The sequence below is a fragment of the Talpa europaea genome (assembly GCF_964194135.1).
Source record: "Talpa europaea genome assembly, chromosome: 7".
NCBI lineage: Eukaryota > Metazoa > Chordata > Mammalia > Eulipotyphla > Talpidae > Talpa > Talpa europaea.
In genome coordinates this window covers 115,664,848-115,681,662 of record NC_140074.1, presented here as the reverse complement: position 1 = coordinate 115,681,662, position 16,815 = coordinate 115,664,848, and the positions used below count along the sequence as shown (strand labels likewise).

The 16,815-nt window shown below is 54.3% G+C and overlaps 2 protein-coding genes across 2 annotated transcripts; one reads left to right on the top strand and one right to left on the bottom strand.

The window, feature by feature from the left end:
- Positions 1-6,819: 6,819 nt before the first annotated feature.
- SGCA (sarcoglycan alpha) lies at positions 6,820-15,682 on the top strand (the record flags this gene model as incomplete). The annotated part of the gene is made up of 9 exons (XM_084237246.1): positions 6,820-6,899; positions 7,752-7,877; positions 7,976-8,130; positions 8,274-8,346; positions 8,664-8,862; positions 9,286-9,448; positions 10,032-10,240; positions 10,415-10,441; positions 15,502-15,682. Exons 1-9 carry the CDS (start codon positions 6,863-6,865, stop codon positions 15,680-15,682), a joined length of 1,170 nt encoding a protein of 389 aa, XP_084093372.1. The 5' UTR covers positions 6,820-6,862.
- On the bottom strand, positions 11,065-11,628 carry LOC311173108 (histone H1.9-like; the record flags this gene model as incomplete). Its single annotated transcript, XM_084236878.1, has 1 exon — positions 11,065-11,628. One exon carries the CDS (start codon positions 11,626-11,628, stop codon positions 11,065-11,067), a length of 564 nt encoding a protein of 187 aa, XP_084093004.1.
- Positions 15,683-16,815: the final 1,133 nt, after the last annotated feature.

Below are 16,815 nucleotides of genomic sequence, written 5' to 3'. Positions count from 1 at the left end.
TTTATTTATTTATGCACTCAAGAGCTGGGGTATAGGCCAGAGGTGTGGGAGGTGAGAGGATTACCAGAACAGGTGGATCTACTGAAATGTATTGCTGAGGGGAACAGCGGGTGAGACAGGAGAGGTCTGCTGCACCAGGTGGGTCAACTCCCTGGCATGGGATCAAACTCAGGCAGTAGCTGTGATAGTGCTGAGACTTAACCCCAGGGCCACCAGGGAGGCCCCTATTTTAAAGTTTTGCTTTTTCTCTTTTAGCTCTTTAATCTATTTGGAATTAATACTTATGGATAGTACAGATATATTTTTATATGAAAAGCCAATTGTCACAACACTTTTTATTGAATATTCTGTTCTGTCTCACCAAATTGCAATGCCACTGCCCTCATAAATCACATTCCCACATTAGCTTGGATCTGTTTCTGGGCACTCTGTTCTATTGATCTTTTTGTCTAGCCTGCACCAATACCACATTATTTTAATTACTATCACTTTCAAATAAGTCTTGGTATCTGGAAAGGGCTTGTTCTTTTTCAGAATTGTCTCGTTGCTTCTTGGTCCTTTGCTCTTATACAAGAATTTTACCGGTCTGCTTACATCTCTGAAAAATCTTACTGGGATATTTATTGGACTTGCACCGAATCACCGAATATGAAGAAGACTGTCTACATCTTTCCATTTATTCCTATGTAGCCTATAGTTTTAATAGGTTTAGAGCCTATAGTTTTTCTTTATAAATATCTTTTGTAAGTTTTGTTCTGTGTTCTATACAATTTTAATTTTAGTTTGAATTTTTTTTTTTAAAGATGGTTTTTCTAGAAACTAAAAAGATAGTTTCCAATAAATTATTGCTGCATGGAAACACTGTTGAATTATTTTGTGTTTTATTTGTATGGGATGTTGTTTCTGCCCAGCAACCTTGCTGCTCTCTCTTAATAATCCAAATAACATGCCAGTAGAATTCGCTTTTCTATATAAATAATCATGTCATCCGCAAAAATTGTCAGAGATTTTGTTTCTTTTATTTTCCTAAACCGACTATCACTAAGTGGTGGCTACTAAATCTGACTGCTCGCAGCATTCAGGTTGTGCCCAGTGGGCTGGCCCTGGGCAGCTACTGCTTGCACTGTCAGTTATAAATAAATAAAAGACCCCTTACTTTCTACAGTCTTTGCCCCTTACAAAGCACTTTCGCTTCCATTATCTCATTGATCCTATTGCCCCACTTCAAGGAGAGTCTCAGTGGAGAGGGCTCTGGATGGAGCTGTGCAGACTGCGCTGTGGGACAGAGGCGCGCCCCACCCCCTGCTCTTTCTCCTGTAAGTAAAAAGTTTGGCCAGGAATGGTCTCTGGCTTTCACAGACTCATAATTGATGGTTTTAAGCGGTCACGAGGCAATAAGAACCCCCTTTAAAGCTTCAAGTTCAAAGATAAAAAGGGTGGGGGAAGGACTCTGGGTACTTAGGTACCCAGGCTCGTGCCCCTAAGTGCTGGGGGGGGGGGGGGAGAACGTGGACATGTCCTTGGAAGCCACAGGGCTGACGAAGATGATGGGCAAGGTGGAGAAGAGGGCACAGTGCCCAGCCCTCTGCTTCCCAGCGGATTCTCCTCGTTTGGAAGAACATCCCCGGGACCCGGAAGAGGAGGACGAGGCCGGGCTCCAGGCCCCGGGTTCCCTCCTCTGTCGCCCCCTCCAGCTGCAGCGCGCCCAGCACGCACTTGTGACGCGCATCCCTAGCCCCGGGCGGCGCGCTCAGCTGCTTCCGCCCCCCGCCCGCCCCGCAGCTCCGCCCCAATATCGCGCAGGCGCAGCTCTGGGCCGGAGCCAGCAAATGCGCCCTCTCGTGGCGGACTGACGGATCGCACCCTTTGTTATGGGGGTGGGGGCAGCCAAGGATGTAAGGTAGAAAGATGCGAGGGGAGGAGTCTGGAAGGCAGATACGACGCTCAGATCACTATGACGAAAATCCCTTTCCTTTGTCCCCCATGACAACACACAGATGCAGATGAAAATACGGCCCTCAAAGATCAAGAGACTTCGGGAGATAGGGTTATAGGGACTGAAATGGAATAAGATAGTTGGGAAGATGATGCATTCATTCAACCAATCATTCATTCATTCGGCAAACCTTCACTGAGATGGGGAGAGACTGGGACAAAGGACTAGAGGGATTAAACTGGGACAATGAATGCCGAGCAGAGATCAACCGAAAGCAGAAAACTGAGGAGACTGTCGGTGGCAAAGCAGCAGGAACACAGCCGGCCCGCTGAGGGCAGGGCTGGGGTTGCCCAAATAAGCAAGGGCTGCGAGCCCGGCTGGGCTTGCGGAGACTGACACTGCACGGTGCAGAGACCTGACCCTCCAGTTCTCCAGGAGCCTGCTTTAACTGGAGAGGAGCAAATTGGGAGGTCGAGATGCATCCGACAGCTTGAGCACCAGGAGGGACATTGGAGCAGTCAAATATGTTCAAAAGTTCATAATTATGCCTCTACTAAAAAAAAAAAAATCTTTTTGGTCCGTGTTTGGAGGATGCTAGGGAATCTACCCATTATTTCAAAATCGGTAAATGCAGAAACAGAGCCAAGGTTTTAGCCTGTGTTTTCTATACGAGCTGTGCCACTCAGTAACAACATGGTTAGAGAGGGGCAGTGTCTCTGTCCAGAATCATTCCAACTAATGGAGGAAGGAGTGATCAGATTTGAAAACCATCATTTAAAAAAAAAAAAGTTGATGGATGAGGCACCAAGCTCAGTGGCTCAATGGCCACTGTGCCTTGAGCTGGGAGAAGCAGCACCACCAAGTGGTCTTTTTAAAGAAAATCGCCCTACACCTGATACAGAACTCCAACTACAGTTCACAGGAAATAACAATGTACAGGAAATACGATTTACAGGAAGTACAGTGGCCAGAGGAACGTGTTAAGGAACAAAAGAACATCAGCGAAATACAGTCAGCAAAATACAGACTTTCGAAAACTACATAATGAACGACCTGTTCCCTCAAGGAAAGAAAAAAAAACAGGGAAGGAGAGATGGGGAAGGGTTTGAGAGCGTGGAGGGGGTGCCTATAGAGTTACAGAACTTTGAAAGAGACCGAGCAGTCAGTTGCAATGTGTGCACCTTATTTGGATGCCGAGTCAAGTAAATGCATCATAAAAGAGCCAAACAGACATGTATGAAAAATTGGATATCTGAACTCTATAGATCAGATATTTAGGAATTATTTTTAACTTGAAGGAATAGTAATGTGATGGGGTGTAACAACTATGGTTATGGTAAGTAAAAAAGGTCATTGTCTTTCAAAGATACTGAAATATTGACAGTTTAAATTAAATGGGGGGAGGGGGAGAGGGAACGGTACAGATGAAAGTGTTAGGGGGAAAGGATGTCCTAAAGCTAATCCCATACAGGCTTTGTGGACTCCACCCCCACCCCAGGCCAAAGCCAAAGACACTGGGAACTCCAAATCCCATCACCACCAAAGGGAAGGTGGCTGGGACCTGAGGGTGGGATTAAGCAGCCACGTTGGTATAAAGCCAGACACGTGGGCTTTGGAGGGGTCCCCCATTTTGGCTCTCCGCCAGCTCGCAGCATCCGGCCAGCTCAGAGAGGGACTTTGGGTTTCCAGGTCGTCGGATCGGGTAGGACGCATTAAAGACTTTATTTCCCTATTTTCTCCCTGAGTTGTACATTTTCCTTATTTCCTTTTCCCTTGTAAATAAACCTTTTATTAACCTTTTGTGTGTGCCTGTAGTGGAGTCTTAATAAGTCCCTTGTAAGCGCACGGGTGAGGACCCACAGCCAGGAACCCGTTCAATATCGGGGCTGCCCTATACCAAAAGGAGGTTGGTGGTAAATTGATAGTCCCTGAAGCCGGTGATCACTATGGTATCACTATGGTATCTGAGGGCTCATTAAATTATTCTGTATGTTTTTGTTTGATAAAAAATTCTTTCCCGGGCCTCCCTGGTGGCACAGATGGTTGAGCACAGCGCTGTGAATCTGTCCGCAGCCTCTGCAGTGCGTGTTGGATCCCGGCCGGCCAGGGAGATACCTACATGGCACAGCAGACCTCTCCCGTCTCACCCGCTGCTCCCTTCAGCAGTGTATTTCAGTAGATCTGCCTGTTCTGTTCCCTGCTCTGTCTCTGGTGAATCCTCTTACTCTCCCGCACATCTGGCCTGTACCTCGGTTCTTGTATGCGTGAATAAATAAATCTTTAAAGAAAAAATTTTTTTTTCCAAAATAAGAAGTGTAAAGACCCTATGACTCCCGTCTGTCCTTCCCTTCCTCCCCCTACCCTAGCCAAGCAGTCCAGGGAACAGAAAGTGTGGAGTGTTCCAGCAGCGGCTCACAATCCAGACAGCTGTGAGGTGGGAGGTCCCTGGAAGACCAGAGACTTTCAGGGGGCTTCCAGCTAGGCCCTGGCGAGGTCCCTGGCTCCGGCAGTTTCGGGAAGGGGAAAAGGATAGGTAGGTAAGCTGGCTTCTGGGGAACTGATGGCATTGGGTTTGGGTACTGCCTCCTCAAGACAGCTAAGGGTATGAGAGGGTGGCTCCAAAAATAGCAGGGGAGGCAGCAGGGGGAGGAAGGGGAGTCACATGGAACCATGGAGGGGCTGAGGCCTGGGCAGCTGGCCAGGCCCTGGCACCTCGGCCTGCTCCCCCAGAGTCCTCTGCCTCCAGAACCTTCCTTCCTCTGGCTTCCATCTCTGAGAAGGCATCAAGGTGACTCTGGGACAAACTGCCCTGCCTGAGTGGATGCTGACTCTGAAATTTGGTGGCTCTCCAGGGACAGGTAGGATGGTCAGGTGGGTAGAGAAAGACAGGGACAAGGACTGAATAACCTGGTCACTGTTTACCCCAATCTGCAAGCTGACACTTTTGGGCCCTGGCTGACTCATTACAGGTCTCAGACGTCCTTGCCTGGGGCATTGGGTTATAGGGGTGGGGAACACTGGGAACAAGACCCTTTATCTCAAGGGACAGGAAGCATGTCACAGGCACTCAGAATTTTGGAACCTTGGCACTCACAGCCCTCCGCCTCCTTCTCAGGGACCCCGGGGAGAGTCTGCTTCGTCTCTGTGGGTGGAAAGCCCCAATCTCTTCACCTCAATAAAGAGCCTAGGCAGGTGCAGGAAGGAGGCAGAAGCAAGGTCCCACCTATGATCCCATCCATGGCATCACTGATTGAGTCAGGGTGGGGCTAAGCTCATCCACAGTATGGTCTTGAGGAAGTTCTGCCTCCCCACGTGTCTCAGTTTTATCATCTGTGAAAGGCGACAGGGGTTATGCTTGCCTCGTGGGGCTGCTTGGAGTGGAATGCCTTCCCACATGTAAATCCGCATGAAGACTCTGGCCTGGTAGCCACCATGCCAACTCCACACAGCCAGGTTCTGCTCATGTCTGCACCCCAGGCACCTAGCAGGTGCTTCCTAATGTGTGCTGAATCCTCCAGAATAACACCAAGAGGCAAATACTGTGGTTTCTGGCTTGTAGACATGGAAACGGGGCCTAGATGGTGTGGTTGACTCTTTGAAGGCTGCCCCACAGTGCCAGACTGAAGTTACCTCGTTCATGTCCTGGCCCTGCAGGCCTGGGCCACGTCCTCCACTTTGCCGTGTATCGGATTGGTCCCGTCTGGACTCTCTCTTGTCCCAGATCTGGAGTATATGCTGGGGTGCTTTGTCTGGGGACCAGGTCTTCGTGAATAGTACCCTCGTGTGCTGTTAGGAAAGCCGTCACCCTAACCCCTTACACCTAGCAGTTGCCGGGTGCCCTGGCAGGCCGAGGGACACAAAGGCGAGATCCTTCTGCTTCCAGTGATGCTGGGAGGTGGGGCTGTCCTCAGGGGTGAAGGGGCTCCCAGCTTGGGCTAGGCAAAGAAGGGAGCACAGAAAGACTTCAGAGAGAGGAGCAGGGCTGTGCTGGCTCCGGAAAGGTAGGTGAGACTTGCTGGTGGATGAGGGTGGAAGAGGTAGCAGGGGTTGGCTTATGCAAAGGTGTTGTGAGAGCTTATCAGGTTGGGGCCAGCTGGGGGCTGGGCAAAAGCCTGGGTATTGGGGGGGGGGAGGGGATTTTAGACAGGATGGCCAGGTGAAAAAAGGATCTATGGGGGCGGGAGCTGGGGGGGGGGGTGCGGTTCCCCGGTGGCTCAGCAGTTGAGCGCTGGGTTGCAAAGCTGCCCGCAGCCTCTGCAGCACCAGTTTGATCCCCGGCTGCTCCCCGGCCACCAGAGGAGGGTCCCACATGGCGTGCAGACCTCTCCTGCCACCCGCTGCTCCCCTCAGCAGTGTACTTTGTCAGTCTGCCTGTTCTGCTCCCAGCTCTGGCTCTGGTGAATTCTCTCGCCCTCCCGCGCTTCTGACTGTACCCAGTGCTTGTATAAATAAATAAATAAATCTTAAAAAAAAAAAGTCCTGCCTTTAAAAAAAAAAAAAGGATTTACTGGGGAGCCGGGTTGTGGTACCTGGCTGGATTGTTGGTGGGAGGTCTGCACCCAAGGGGAACAATAACTATAGAAAGATGACCCACAATATAAGAAAATAAAAAAAAAGAAAAGAAGGGCCTGAAATCAGCAGCTGGGGCATTCAGGGCAGTGGAGCCCTTCGGGCTTGAAGGGGCACTGAGATGGTCAGGTTAGCGCTTAGAAACCTGCCCTCTCCAGCTGGAGGGCGAGGGGAGGGCCCTGTGGTGTGAGGAGGCAGTCCACCCTCTGTTCAGTGGCTGCTCCAGTGGCAACGGGGAGGGCCCCAGGGCTGAAACCAGGGCCCAGCTGCGCCAGGGCCACCCCCCTGTGCCTCCCTCCCTCCTCCCCCCCTGCTCCTGTCTCTGTCACTCACTGGCCAGGCCAGGCTGGGGCAGCCATGGCAGCAGCGCTATCCTGGATTCTTCTCCTTGTGGGCAAGTCGGGGCCTTCTTCAGGGGAGAGGCCAGGACAGGCTGAGATCTAGGCATGATAAGTGGAAGTAGGGAAGATTCTATTTCCCTGGTGGGGGTTGAGGCAAGGGCCAAAAAGACTTTGGGGTGTTAATGTCAAGGCTGGCACAGGATCCAGGAGCTGGGGTTGGGGGCTGGGCGCTGGACTCTGGGGGCTGAGAATGCTGAGGGTCCGGGTGTCCTGGGCCCCAGGTGAGCCTGACCGCATAGGCCTAGAGGGTCGTGGGCCCTTTAACAGGCTGACTGGGCGGGAGGTTTTCTAGGCCCTGGCTAAATTTGGCTCTAGGAGAGAAGGCAGGGCAGCTGGGGCCCAGGATTCCTTTTGCTCGGCTCTATTGGCCTCTAGTGTGGCGGGGGATCCCCTTGTATGTTAGGGAAGGAGGGAGTGGGGATCTCAGAATGGCTACCCCCCTGCTCCAAAGGTCTTTGGGTTCTTCGCAGCACCCATCACCCTGGCTTCCTCTAAGGAACCACCAAATTCTTAAAGTGTCTTTCTCAGGTGTCCGTTGGACACACACCAATCCTGGCCGACATCAGTCTCTGCCACTGTGACTCCCAACAGGAGCTAAAATAAGGAGAAATGAGGAGGGGGCTCCCTGAATCCAAACAAACCAGTCTCAGGGTTTTGAACTGTGTGGCATAGCTGGGGAGGGGAGAGTTGCTCTTCTCCTGGGCACTTGCAAAGGAATCCCTTCCACTCACATATTTCTCAGTCCCTTAGGAGCACCAGGGTTAGGGGCCGAGATGTGGGGCAGCTTCTCTCTGTCCCAGGACTGAGCCTAGTCCGTGTGTTTGGGGTTCCTGGCTTCCCCACAGGTCTTCTGGCAGGGCTGGGGGGCACAGCGGCCCAGCAGCAGCAGACCACCCTGCACCCGCTGGTGGGACGTGTCTTTGTGCACACCTTGGACCAGGAAACCTTCCCTCGCCTTCCTGAGCACGCAGGTGAGGGGGCCCCGTGACACTGGTGTGGACTGGGGGTGCCTTGCCAGGGTTGTTGAAACTTTGACTATGTCTCTTATCACCTGTCCTTATTCCACCAGCTGTCCCACACACCGTCCCCATCACCTACCATGCGCACCTCCAGGGACACCCAGACCTGCCCCGGTGGCTCCGCTACACCCAGCGCAGCCCCCTCCATCCTGGCTTCCTCTATGGCACCGCCACCCCCGAAGATAGAGGGCGCCAGGTCATTGAGGTACCATCAGGGACCCCGGTGGGCTGTGTTGCCTGCTGGGATCGGTGTTCCAACACGTTCATTTATGTAATTTACATCCAGGCCCCAGCCTCGGTTTCTTGTTTCTGGTTGGGCCACTCAGCCCCCTTCCCCACCCCCACCAGGTCACAGCCTATAATCGGGACAGCTTCGACACCACGCGGCAGAGGCTGGTACTGTTGATTGAAGACCCAGAAGGTACCTCCAGTCCCACCATAAACCCTTCCCACTATTCTTAGGGGGAATCTCCTCTAGAAGGAGGGGTATGTGAAAAGGAGAGACTTAGAGAACAGTGGGGGACAGGGCATCCTGGGAAGACTCTGGAGGTGTATTCTTGGTGGCTCTGCACAATCTGTGGGATCTTGGTGAGCCATTGAGGCTGTGGGTGCTAGGGAAGGACTCTGGGGTATTAGGGAGGAAGGAAGGGCCTGAGGGAACACAGGGAGGTGCTTAGCAGGGGGCAGAGGGCTTGAGAAGGGTCCATGTAAGCCTGAGGTGCCCACCTGCACCCCTAGGCCCCCTACTTCCCTACCAGGCTGAGTTCCTGGTGCGCAGCCATGATGTGGAGGAGGTGCTGCCCTCTGTACCTGCCAGCCGCTTCCTCACCACCCTGGGGGGACTCTGGAAGCCAGGGGAGCTCCAGCTGCTCAATATCACCTCTGCCTTGGACCGTGGGGGCCGTGTTCCCCTTCCCATTGAGGGGCGCAAGGAAGGGTAGGTGTGCAACCCAGGAGGTCTTCCTGAAGGAGGAGGAGGCAGCTTGCTTTTTGTCTGGGTGGTGGGCAGAGAACACTGGTCTCCCTAGTTTCTCGGTGGGGCTGTACCCATCAGCATCCACTCTTAGCTGCACCTCCCAGTCTCACATCTCTGTCTGCGTCCCTCTGGCCACCTTCATCACTCTCTTGCACCTTGTGGGCCCAAACCCTAGCTACCTTGAACTCTGCACTTCCTGGTGCCCCATGAGGACATAAAACATCCATCCATCCTGGACATTCTAGGAGGGATAGGCCCGAGACGACTGCTGTGCTCTGTGTACTCTCACTGTAACCCCAGATCTCAGGGGGACCCTGGGGCCCCCAAATCTCCAGTGCCTGATCATCCTCCCACTTGCTGACAGTGACTTCTTTCTGGGCCCAGGGTGTACATCAAGGTGGGCTCGGCCTCACCCTTCTCCACCTGCCTGAAGATGGTGGCATCTCCTGATAGCCATGCACGCTGTGCCCAGGGCCAGGCTCCACTTCTGTCCTGCTATGACACCTTGGCACCTCACTTCCGTATTGACTGGTGCAATGTGTCCCTGGTGAGGAGGGCCCCTGGTTCTCTTTTTGGGGTGGGGCATGCGCTCATCAGTCTTCTTCCCCCCACCTTCTCATCCCAGTCCTTTGTGCCTGTTTCACTTTCTCTGGTTATCTGCATTCTCTCTGTCTCTGTCTCTCACGCTCTCTCCCTGACACACACACACACACACACACACACACACACACACACACACACACACACACACACACACCCTTCCATCTTCTCCCACAAGAGGGCGACAGAGTCCACCACCCAGACAAGGCTTGTAGCTGCCCAAGTCCTGTAAGTGTAACCCGCCCACAGGCCAGTCCCAAACCCCTTCCCGGCTAAGGGCCTGTGTGTGACAATTCTGCCTCGTTCTAAGGCACCACTTAACAAATTCGCCGCAGGTAAGAAACAGATGGCTCTAAGGAACATACTTACCTAAGGTTACCTCTCACTCCCATGTTATAAACAGACGCTCCTGCGCTTGGGGGTGTGGAGGGTCCTAGACCTGCAGTTCGCAGCATGGGAACCTGCCCTGCTCTCTGGGTTCTGCGTGTCCAGGCAGCTGCTTCTGGGTCAGCTCTGGGTTCTCTGAGCAGGTGGATAAGTCAGTGCCAGAGCCTGCAGACGAGGCGCGCGCCCCAGGGGACGGCATCCTGGAGCACGACCCATTCTTCTGCCCTCCCACTGAGGCCACCGCCCGAGACTTCCTGCCCGACGCGCTGGTCACTCTCTTGGTGCCCCTGCTGGTGGCCCTGCTGCTTACAGTGCTCCTGGCCTACATCATGTGCTGCCGGCGGGAGGGCAGGTGAGTGCGGGGCCAGAGGGGGCATCCATGCACCTCATGGCCCTTGGGTTCTGTGGCCACCCAGCCCCCTCAGAGGGTGGCCCCTTTTGGGCTGAGGGGAGCTCTGGTCCTTTCTGGTCAGCTGCTGGAAAGTGTTGTGACTAACAGCCAATCCCTTCACTGTCATCCCCACAGGCTGAAGAGAGACCTGGCCACCTCTGAGTGAGTAAGGGGAAGAAGGGGCTGGGTGGGACCCCCCATGGTCAAGCTGGACCCTCTCAGCACCACGGACTGCATAGACAAACCAAATTATCTTGACCTCTGAGCTCCCTGCCACTGGATGCTGGACCTGACCTCTCCTGGTTGGCCACTTCCTTTTCAGGGGTGCATGGAGAGTCTACTGTGGGGTAGAAAGAAGGGAGGGACCTGGCCAGGCTTGGGGATCTCCTGCCATCCTGGGGGAAAGGGTTTGAGAGGCGATTAGCTCTTTCTCTCTCTCACCTATGGGCCAAACCCTTGGGTTCTGGCAAGCAGGGTTGCGCCAGTTTCCTTGGTCCTTTCTGGCCTCAGTTTCTCCTCTAGCAAGGTGATGTGCTTGGACTAGCTAATGCTTGTAGCCACTTTCAGTTCCTCGAGCCCTTCCAGAGCCATCTCTTATTTTGCCCAAGTTTCTCCCATCCACAGCCTGATCCCGCCTCAGTGCCCCCAATCTCTTCTCCTACCTTTCTCTTGAACCCCAAAGATTCCAGGAAGCAGGTGTGAAATAAGGGAGGCTCCTTTTATTCCCATGGCACCAAGCCCTTGGAGGGCCCAGTGCCCCCGGCCAGCTCTCCGGCCCTGCCTCCTTAATTGCGGAGGCTCTTGGCCGCCCTCCGGACTCCCTTGAAGAGCCGCTTTTGCCCCTGTCTGGAGCCCAGAAGCAACTTGCGCTGCTCCGGCCGGCGCTGCCCAGGCCGGCGCAGCCCCTGAAGGCGCTGTCCCCTCTGGAGCTGCCTCGACTGCTGACGCTGACGCAGCTGCTGTCTCTTGGCCTTGAGCTTTAACTTGGAGGTGTGGTTCTTGCCCATGCAGAAGGAGCCCAGGGCTCCCTTGCCGGTCACCTGCTTGAGCATGCCCTTCTCCACCAGCCTCTTGAGCACCAGCTTGAAGCGCCAGGCATTGTGGGTCATGTTGTAACCGGCGGTGGCCACAGCCTTCTTCAGGGTGGCCAGGGACACATGGTGGCGTGTCCCTGCATCCTCCACGGCCCTCAGGATCACCTTGGATATGCTGGGCTTCCGGTGGATCTTGGGGTTCTCAGTTTCACTCTTGCTAGGGACCCCCGACACACTGGCCTGTGGGCCTGCGCCCACTGCAGTGTTTGAGGCCGTGGGCACAGGAGGGGGTGGCAGCAGGGTGTCTTTCTGCATCTCTCCCTGGGGTGGCTGAAGGGAACTGGGTGTGAGGACCTCCAGGATGGCAGCTGGAAGTCTCCACAGGCTTGCCCCTCGGCGGGTGAGGTGTGTCCCGGGTCCTGGTTCCCTCAGAGGCTTCCTCGTTAGGCTGCAGGGCCCCGGCCACCACTTCCCCTGGGTGGCCAGAAGGAGGACCAAGGATGATCACCCACAGCTGGCCTAGCACACTTGTGCCCGGGACATGGGGGGTGGCTGAGTTATCTCTGTGGTGACCTCAGGGGGACATTGTGAGGCCACCAGAATCCTGTGAGGGTCACAGTGGCCCTATTGTTCCCTCCTGGGAGGGTGTGGCATCTGACATGGCAAGCACCCCAGGAAGAAGGGTGGGCTACTAGGGACCTGCGTGTGTGTTCACACATGTGCACACGTTTCTGTGCACTGGCGCCCGTCAATTTCGGGGTGCTCTGAACCCCCAGCTTTAAACCCCCCGTTTTGATGCCACCATCTCAACACATTGGGTTGAGGAATACATTTTTTTTTTTTTATAGAGGCATGTTTTATTTATTTATTTGTTTGTTTGTTTTGTTTATACATGCACTGGGTACAGTCAGAAGCGCGGGAGGGTGAGAGAATTCACCAGAGCCAGAGCGGGGAGCAGAGCAGGCAGAAGGACTGAAGCACACTGCTGAGGGGAGCAGCGGGCGGCAGGAGAGGTCTGCGCGCCATGCGGGACCCTCCTCCCGTGGCCAGGGAGCAGCCGGGGATCGAACCGGCGCCCCAGAGGCCGCGGGCAGCTTCGCAACCCAGCGCTCAACCGCTGCGCCACCAGGGAGGCCCGAGGAATACATTTTTTAGAATCAAAATTATACCAACCTTTATGAATTTTTATGGGGAATACATTTTCCAGAGTGAACAAAGGCGTATGAAATTTTTTCATCTACCTAAATTGATTCAATCTCTTAATCAACTACACAAAGCAAATGAAAAGGCCTTTATACTCCAACTTTTTTATTTGGTAGACTTTTTCCCACTGGGATCAGTGATTTTCTAACATAAATTTTATGGGGAGGATTTTATCCCTTAATTTTTACAGGGAGAGGGCTGTACTGGACATGATCAATTACACCTTCTATCATTGTAAATATTCTCTTGTCACCTGTGGTTTCCACCACAGCCAGCTTCCCTGGGTCAGTTTCGAGGCTCAGTTTGGTGTCAGTAAAATTGGTTTCTTCCATCGGTTTTGAATCAATAACCGATTTTACTATGTGAGATATTCACCCTTGTTGGTTTGGATTTTGTGCTGATTTATATTTACGAAATCCAATTTTTTTTTAAAGTCTTTTTTTTTTTTTAATAGAGGCATGTTTTATTTATTTATTTGTTTGTTTTTTTGTTTACACATGCACTGGGTATAGTCAGAAGTGCGGGAGGGTGAGAGAATTCACCAGAGCCAGAGCGGGGAGCAGAGCAGGCAGAAGGACTGAAGTACACTGCTGAGGGGAGCAGCGGGCGGCAGGAGGGGTCTGCGCGCCATGTGGGACCCTCCTCTGGTGGCCGGGGAGCAGCCGGGGATCGAACCGGCGCCCCAGAGGTCGCGGGCAGCTTCGCAACCCAGCGCTCAACCGCTGCGCCACCGGGGAGGCCCCGAAATCCAATTTTTTTGACTTGATCAATGTCTACCATTTTTCAAATTGTCCATAGATGGTGATTCGGCTGCCTGTTTTCCACTATGTCAAATTTTACTGGCCAGAAAGTGCTCCGGCCTGAGGAGCCTCTCCTGTGGCCTACGAGCCAGAGGCAGGACTTTGGGGGGCTGTGTGATGGTGGTGGAGTGAGTGTGGGTGTGGGTGAGGCCTCAGGCCACGCGGGGAAGCATGCACGCCTTTGTGCCTGTGTGCAGCAGGATGGCTGCCCATTGCTCACTGGTCTATCAATTGCTAATGCGGGAGGACCCTAGGAGAAGGCACGGTGGGTCTGGTTTCTGCTCAGGCTCTGGAAAAACATTCCCAGAGCATTTTTCCACCTGTGTGTGTTGCCAGTGTAATGAGACCCAGATGTGGGGCTGGGGGCCAGGCGGAGACCCATTAAAGCCCTTCCGCTACAGGGGGGCCATACCTGCCTGCCTGCCTCCAGCCCTCAGCTTCCGCGCACTTCTTGTGCCCTCTCCCCTCTGCCTCCCCTGGCCTGGGAATGGAAAATTGTGCTTGGACAACTCTGCCTGCCAAATTCCAGACTTAAGAGCTCATCTTGACCCTCCCCTAGCCTTGGAGGTTGACTCCACCTCCTCCCACCCTCCCGCTTGGCAGGACTTGGTCCTGCCCCCTGCAGGAGACATCAGCAAGCTCATTGCTCATTGGGAAGCCAGAAAGACCTGGGGGCGTGGGGGGATGGGGCGCGGCGGGGTGGGGGGGGGTGTCTAACCTCTCAGGCTTCAGCTGGAGTCTGGTCCATTGACTGAGACTTGGGTGTGGGTGGAATCACTTCCCCTCCCTACCTAGGCTCCCAGACCCTCTGAGAAACGCGGTTCTCATGTATGACAAGCCCCTGCTGTCTGTCTGACCCGGCAATCAGGTAGTCTAGGAAACTGTCTCCAGGCTGGCCCATGAATGTGGGTTTGTGTAAAGGGGCTTGAAAACGTCCCTCTACTGGAGGCCAAGTTTATTAGGGGACCTACAGTAGTAAAACCAACAATGACACCAATAGTGCCCACTTGCTGCATGCTGGTGGGAAGCCAGGCCGAGTGTTTTAACTCATTCTGCTTTCCTGCTGAGGAAAAGGCAGCACAGAGAAGTTAAGTAACTTGCACAAGGTCACACAGCCACTAAGCAGTGGAACTTATGTTCAAACCTGAAGTAAGATCTCATGCTTACTCTGATTTCTCAAAATGAGTTAGTTTACCGTGACAGCAGAAAGCAAGCCCATGAGAATGTCAAATGAGAACAGGCTGAATCTTCTGAGGGAAAACTGGAGCTAGAGGTCTGGAAGGACTTCTGGATGGGTGTGGTGGACAGTTCTTTTCATTGCAGTTGGGATTTCCAGCCCATGGAGGGTGGAGCCCAGTGCCAGCTTTGGGGAGACTGGTTCTGAAATGAAGACAGAGAGAAAAGACTCTGTGTCTGGAGGTTGTCAGTGCTAGGGGCAGGCTGGGCTGAGGATGGGGGCCAAGGTACAGAGGAGGGGAGCCCAGGTCTGATGAGTGGAAAGAGGAGACAGTCAAGGCCTGGCAGGACATGGGGAGGGGAGTCCTGGAAGGGGGACAGCTTGGGCAAAGGCTAGGAGGTGGGAAAATGTGGAGGGACTGGGCCTGCCAGAGCAGAGGGGTGGGAGGGAGAGGATTGCACGTTCAGTGGAGAAACTATTAGGGGAGAGAGCTGAGAGCTCTAGGGGCCTAGAAGGTCATCAGCACATAAAAGCAGAAGATAAAGCCCAGCAAAACCTGGTCTCTGGGAATACCCTGGACAGGCATCTGCTCACGTCTTGGTGTCTCTCTTAGGAGTTCCTCCCATGTGCCACCTGCTTTTCTAAACACCCAGCTGCATTTTCTCTCTTAATCCCCACAACTATCCTGGGAGGGCTCTAGGAAATAGGTTTTGTTATTTATTATTTATAGTTATAGAAACCAGGCACAGAATGATTAGGCACCTTGTGAAGGACACAGAACCTTGAATTCAGCCTATCTGCACCCAGAGGCCATGTCTCATCACTGGTCACTGAGTTGACACCATAGAACTTCCTGTTTGTCACCGCCCACCCCCCATGCATGTGACTGCCCCCCCACACACACATAGCAGGGGGGAAGCCTGCAGTGTGGTTTAGAGGCAGGGCCAGACTGGGCCCTGGGCAGAGGCTGACTCCCAGGCCTGGCCTTTGGCCGGCTTTGTGGCCCAGCATCCAGATGGTCCACCACTGCACCATCCGAGGGAACACGGAGGAGCTGCGGCAGATGGCAGCCAGCCGAGAAGTCCCCCGGCCACTCTCCACCCTGCCCATGTTCAACGTGCGCACAGGCGAGCGGCTGCCTCCCCACGTGGACATCGCCCAGGTGCCCCTCATCCTGGACCAGCACTGAAGGCCTCCCAGGTGGGTCCAGGTGGGCAGTGCCAGCCTCAGTTCTGGGTGTAAAGTGACCTCTGTCTCAAGTCTGGGGCAGGTGATGGGGGATGAGGGAGGTCAAGGAAAGGAACATAGAGCCCTCCTCTGGGGCAGCAGTAGGCTGTGCCTACCCCCTTAAGCCAAACACTGGGTTAGAGGTTAGGGTGGGACAGGCAGGAGAACTAGGGCCTGGTTCTCACAGTGGGCCTCACTCTCTCTTCCTTCTGCTGTTCCAGTTCCAGCCCTGGCCTCATCGTCCCTTCCCTCTCCACTCGCAAGCAGCCGTGAGCAAGGCCACATCGCCCCCCCCCGCCCCCCCCCCCCCCCCCCGCCCCTGCTTGATCTGGCTCCTGACCCGAGGGAAGAGGTAGAGAGGTGGGATGGTGTGGTGAGCGTGTCTGGGGTCAGGACTCCCAGAAGAAATACCCGCAATTCATCTACTAGTAGCAGGTCTTTCTCTCTATAGCCTTCCCCGCTGCAGCCCTCCTTGCCTTGGTTTCCCTTTCTGCCTTCTGAGAGCCCCCAGAGGCAGCCGGGACTGCAGCCTGGCCTTTGCGCTCAGCATTCACTGGGCTCTCAGATGCTCTGGAAGAGTAGTGGTGCACAGCATGGGTCTTAAGAGAGTCTCCAGAGCCCCAGATTGCCCCAGGCCCCCCTCCCCTGTCCTCACTTCCCAGAATCCCCACCTTCAAAATATGTTCTGACTCCATCCACTCTCACAGCCTCTGCTCTGAGCTTCCCGGTCCCCACCAGGATCTCGGTGCTGGACCCCTGTTCCTGTCTCTCTGTGGTCTCTCTGCCCCTCCAGTCCTGGCTTCCGGGGGTGGGAGAATTGTAGGCCAGCTCCTTGCTTCCCTGTGCTTCCCAGCTTTGCTTGGGATCTTGGCAGCGCCTTCCCCCGGCTCAGGCCCAGGAGCACACGGGAGCCTGGCTGCCGGCCTGGGAGGAAGCGGCCCAGACAAGTAGCCCGAGCATGGCGTGACTGCTGAGGACATGGAGCAGGGCCTGGCACACACGTGCACCCCTACCCGCCCCCGCACCTGGGGAGGCCACAGGCCTCCTATTCACTGAGGGGAGGGGGCCCCCCTGCAGTGATGGCCCCCTCAGCAC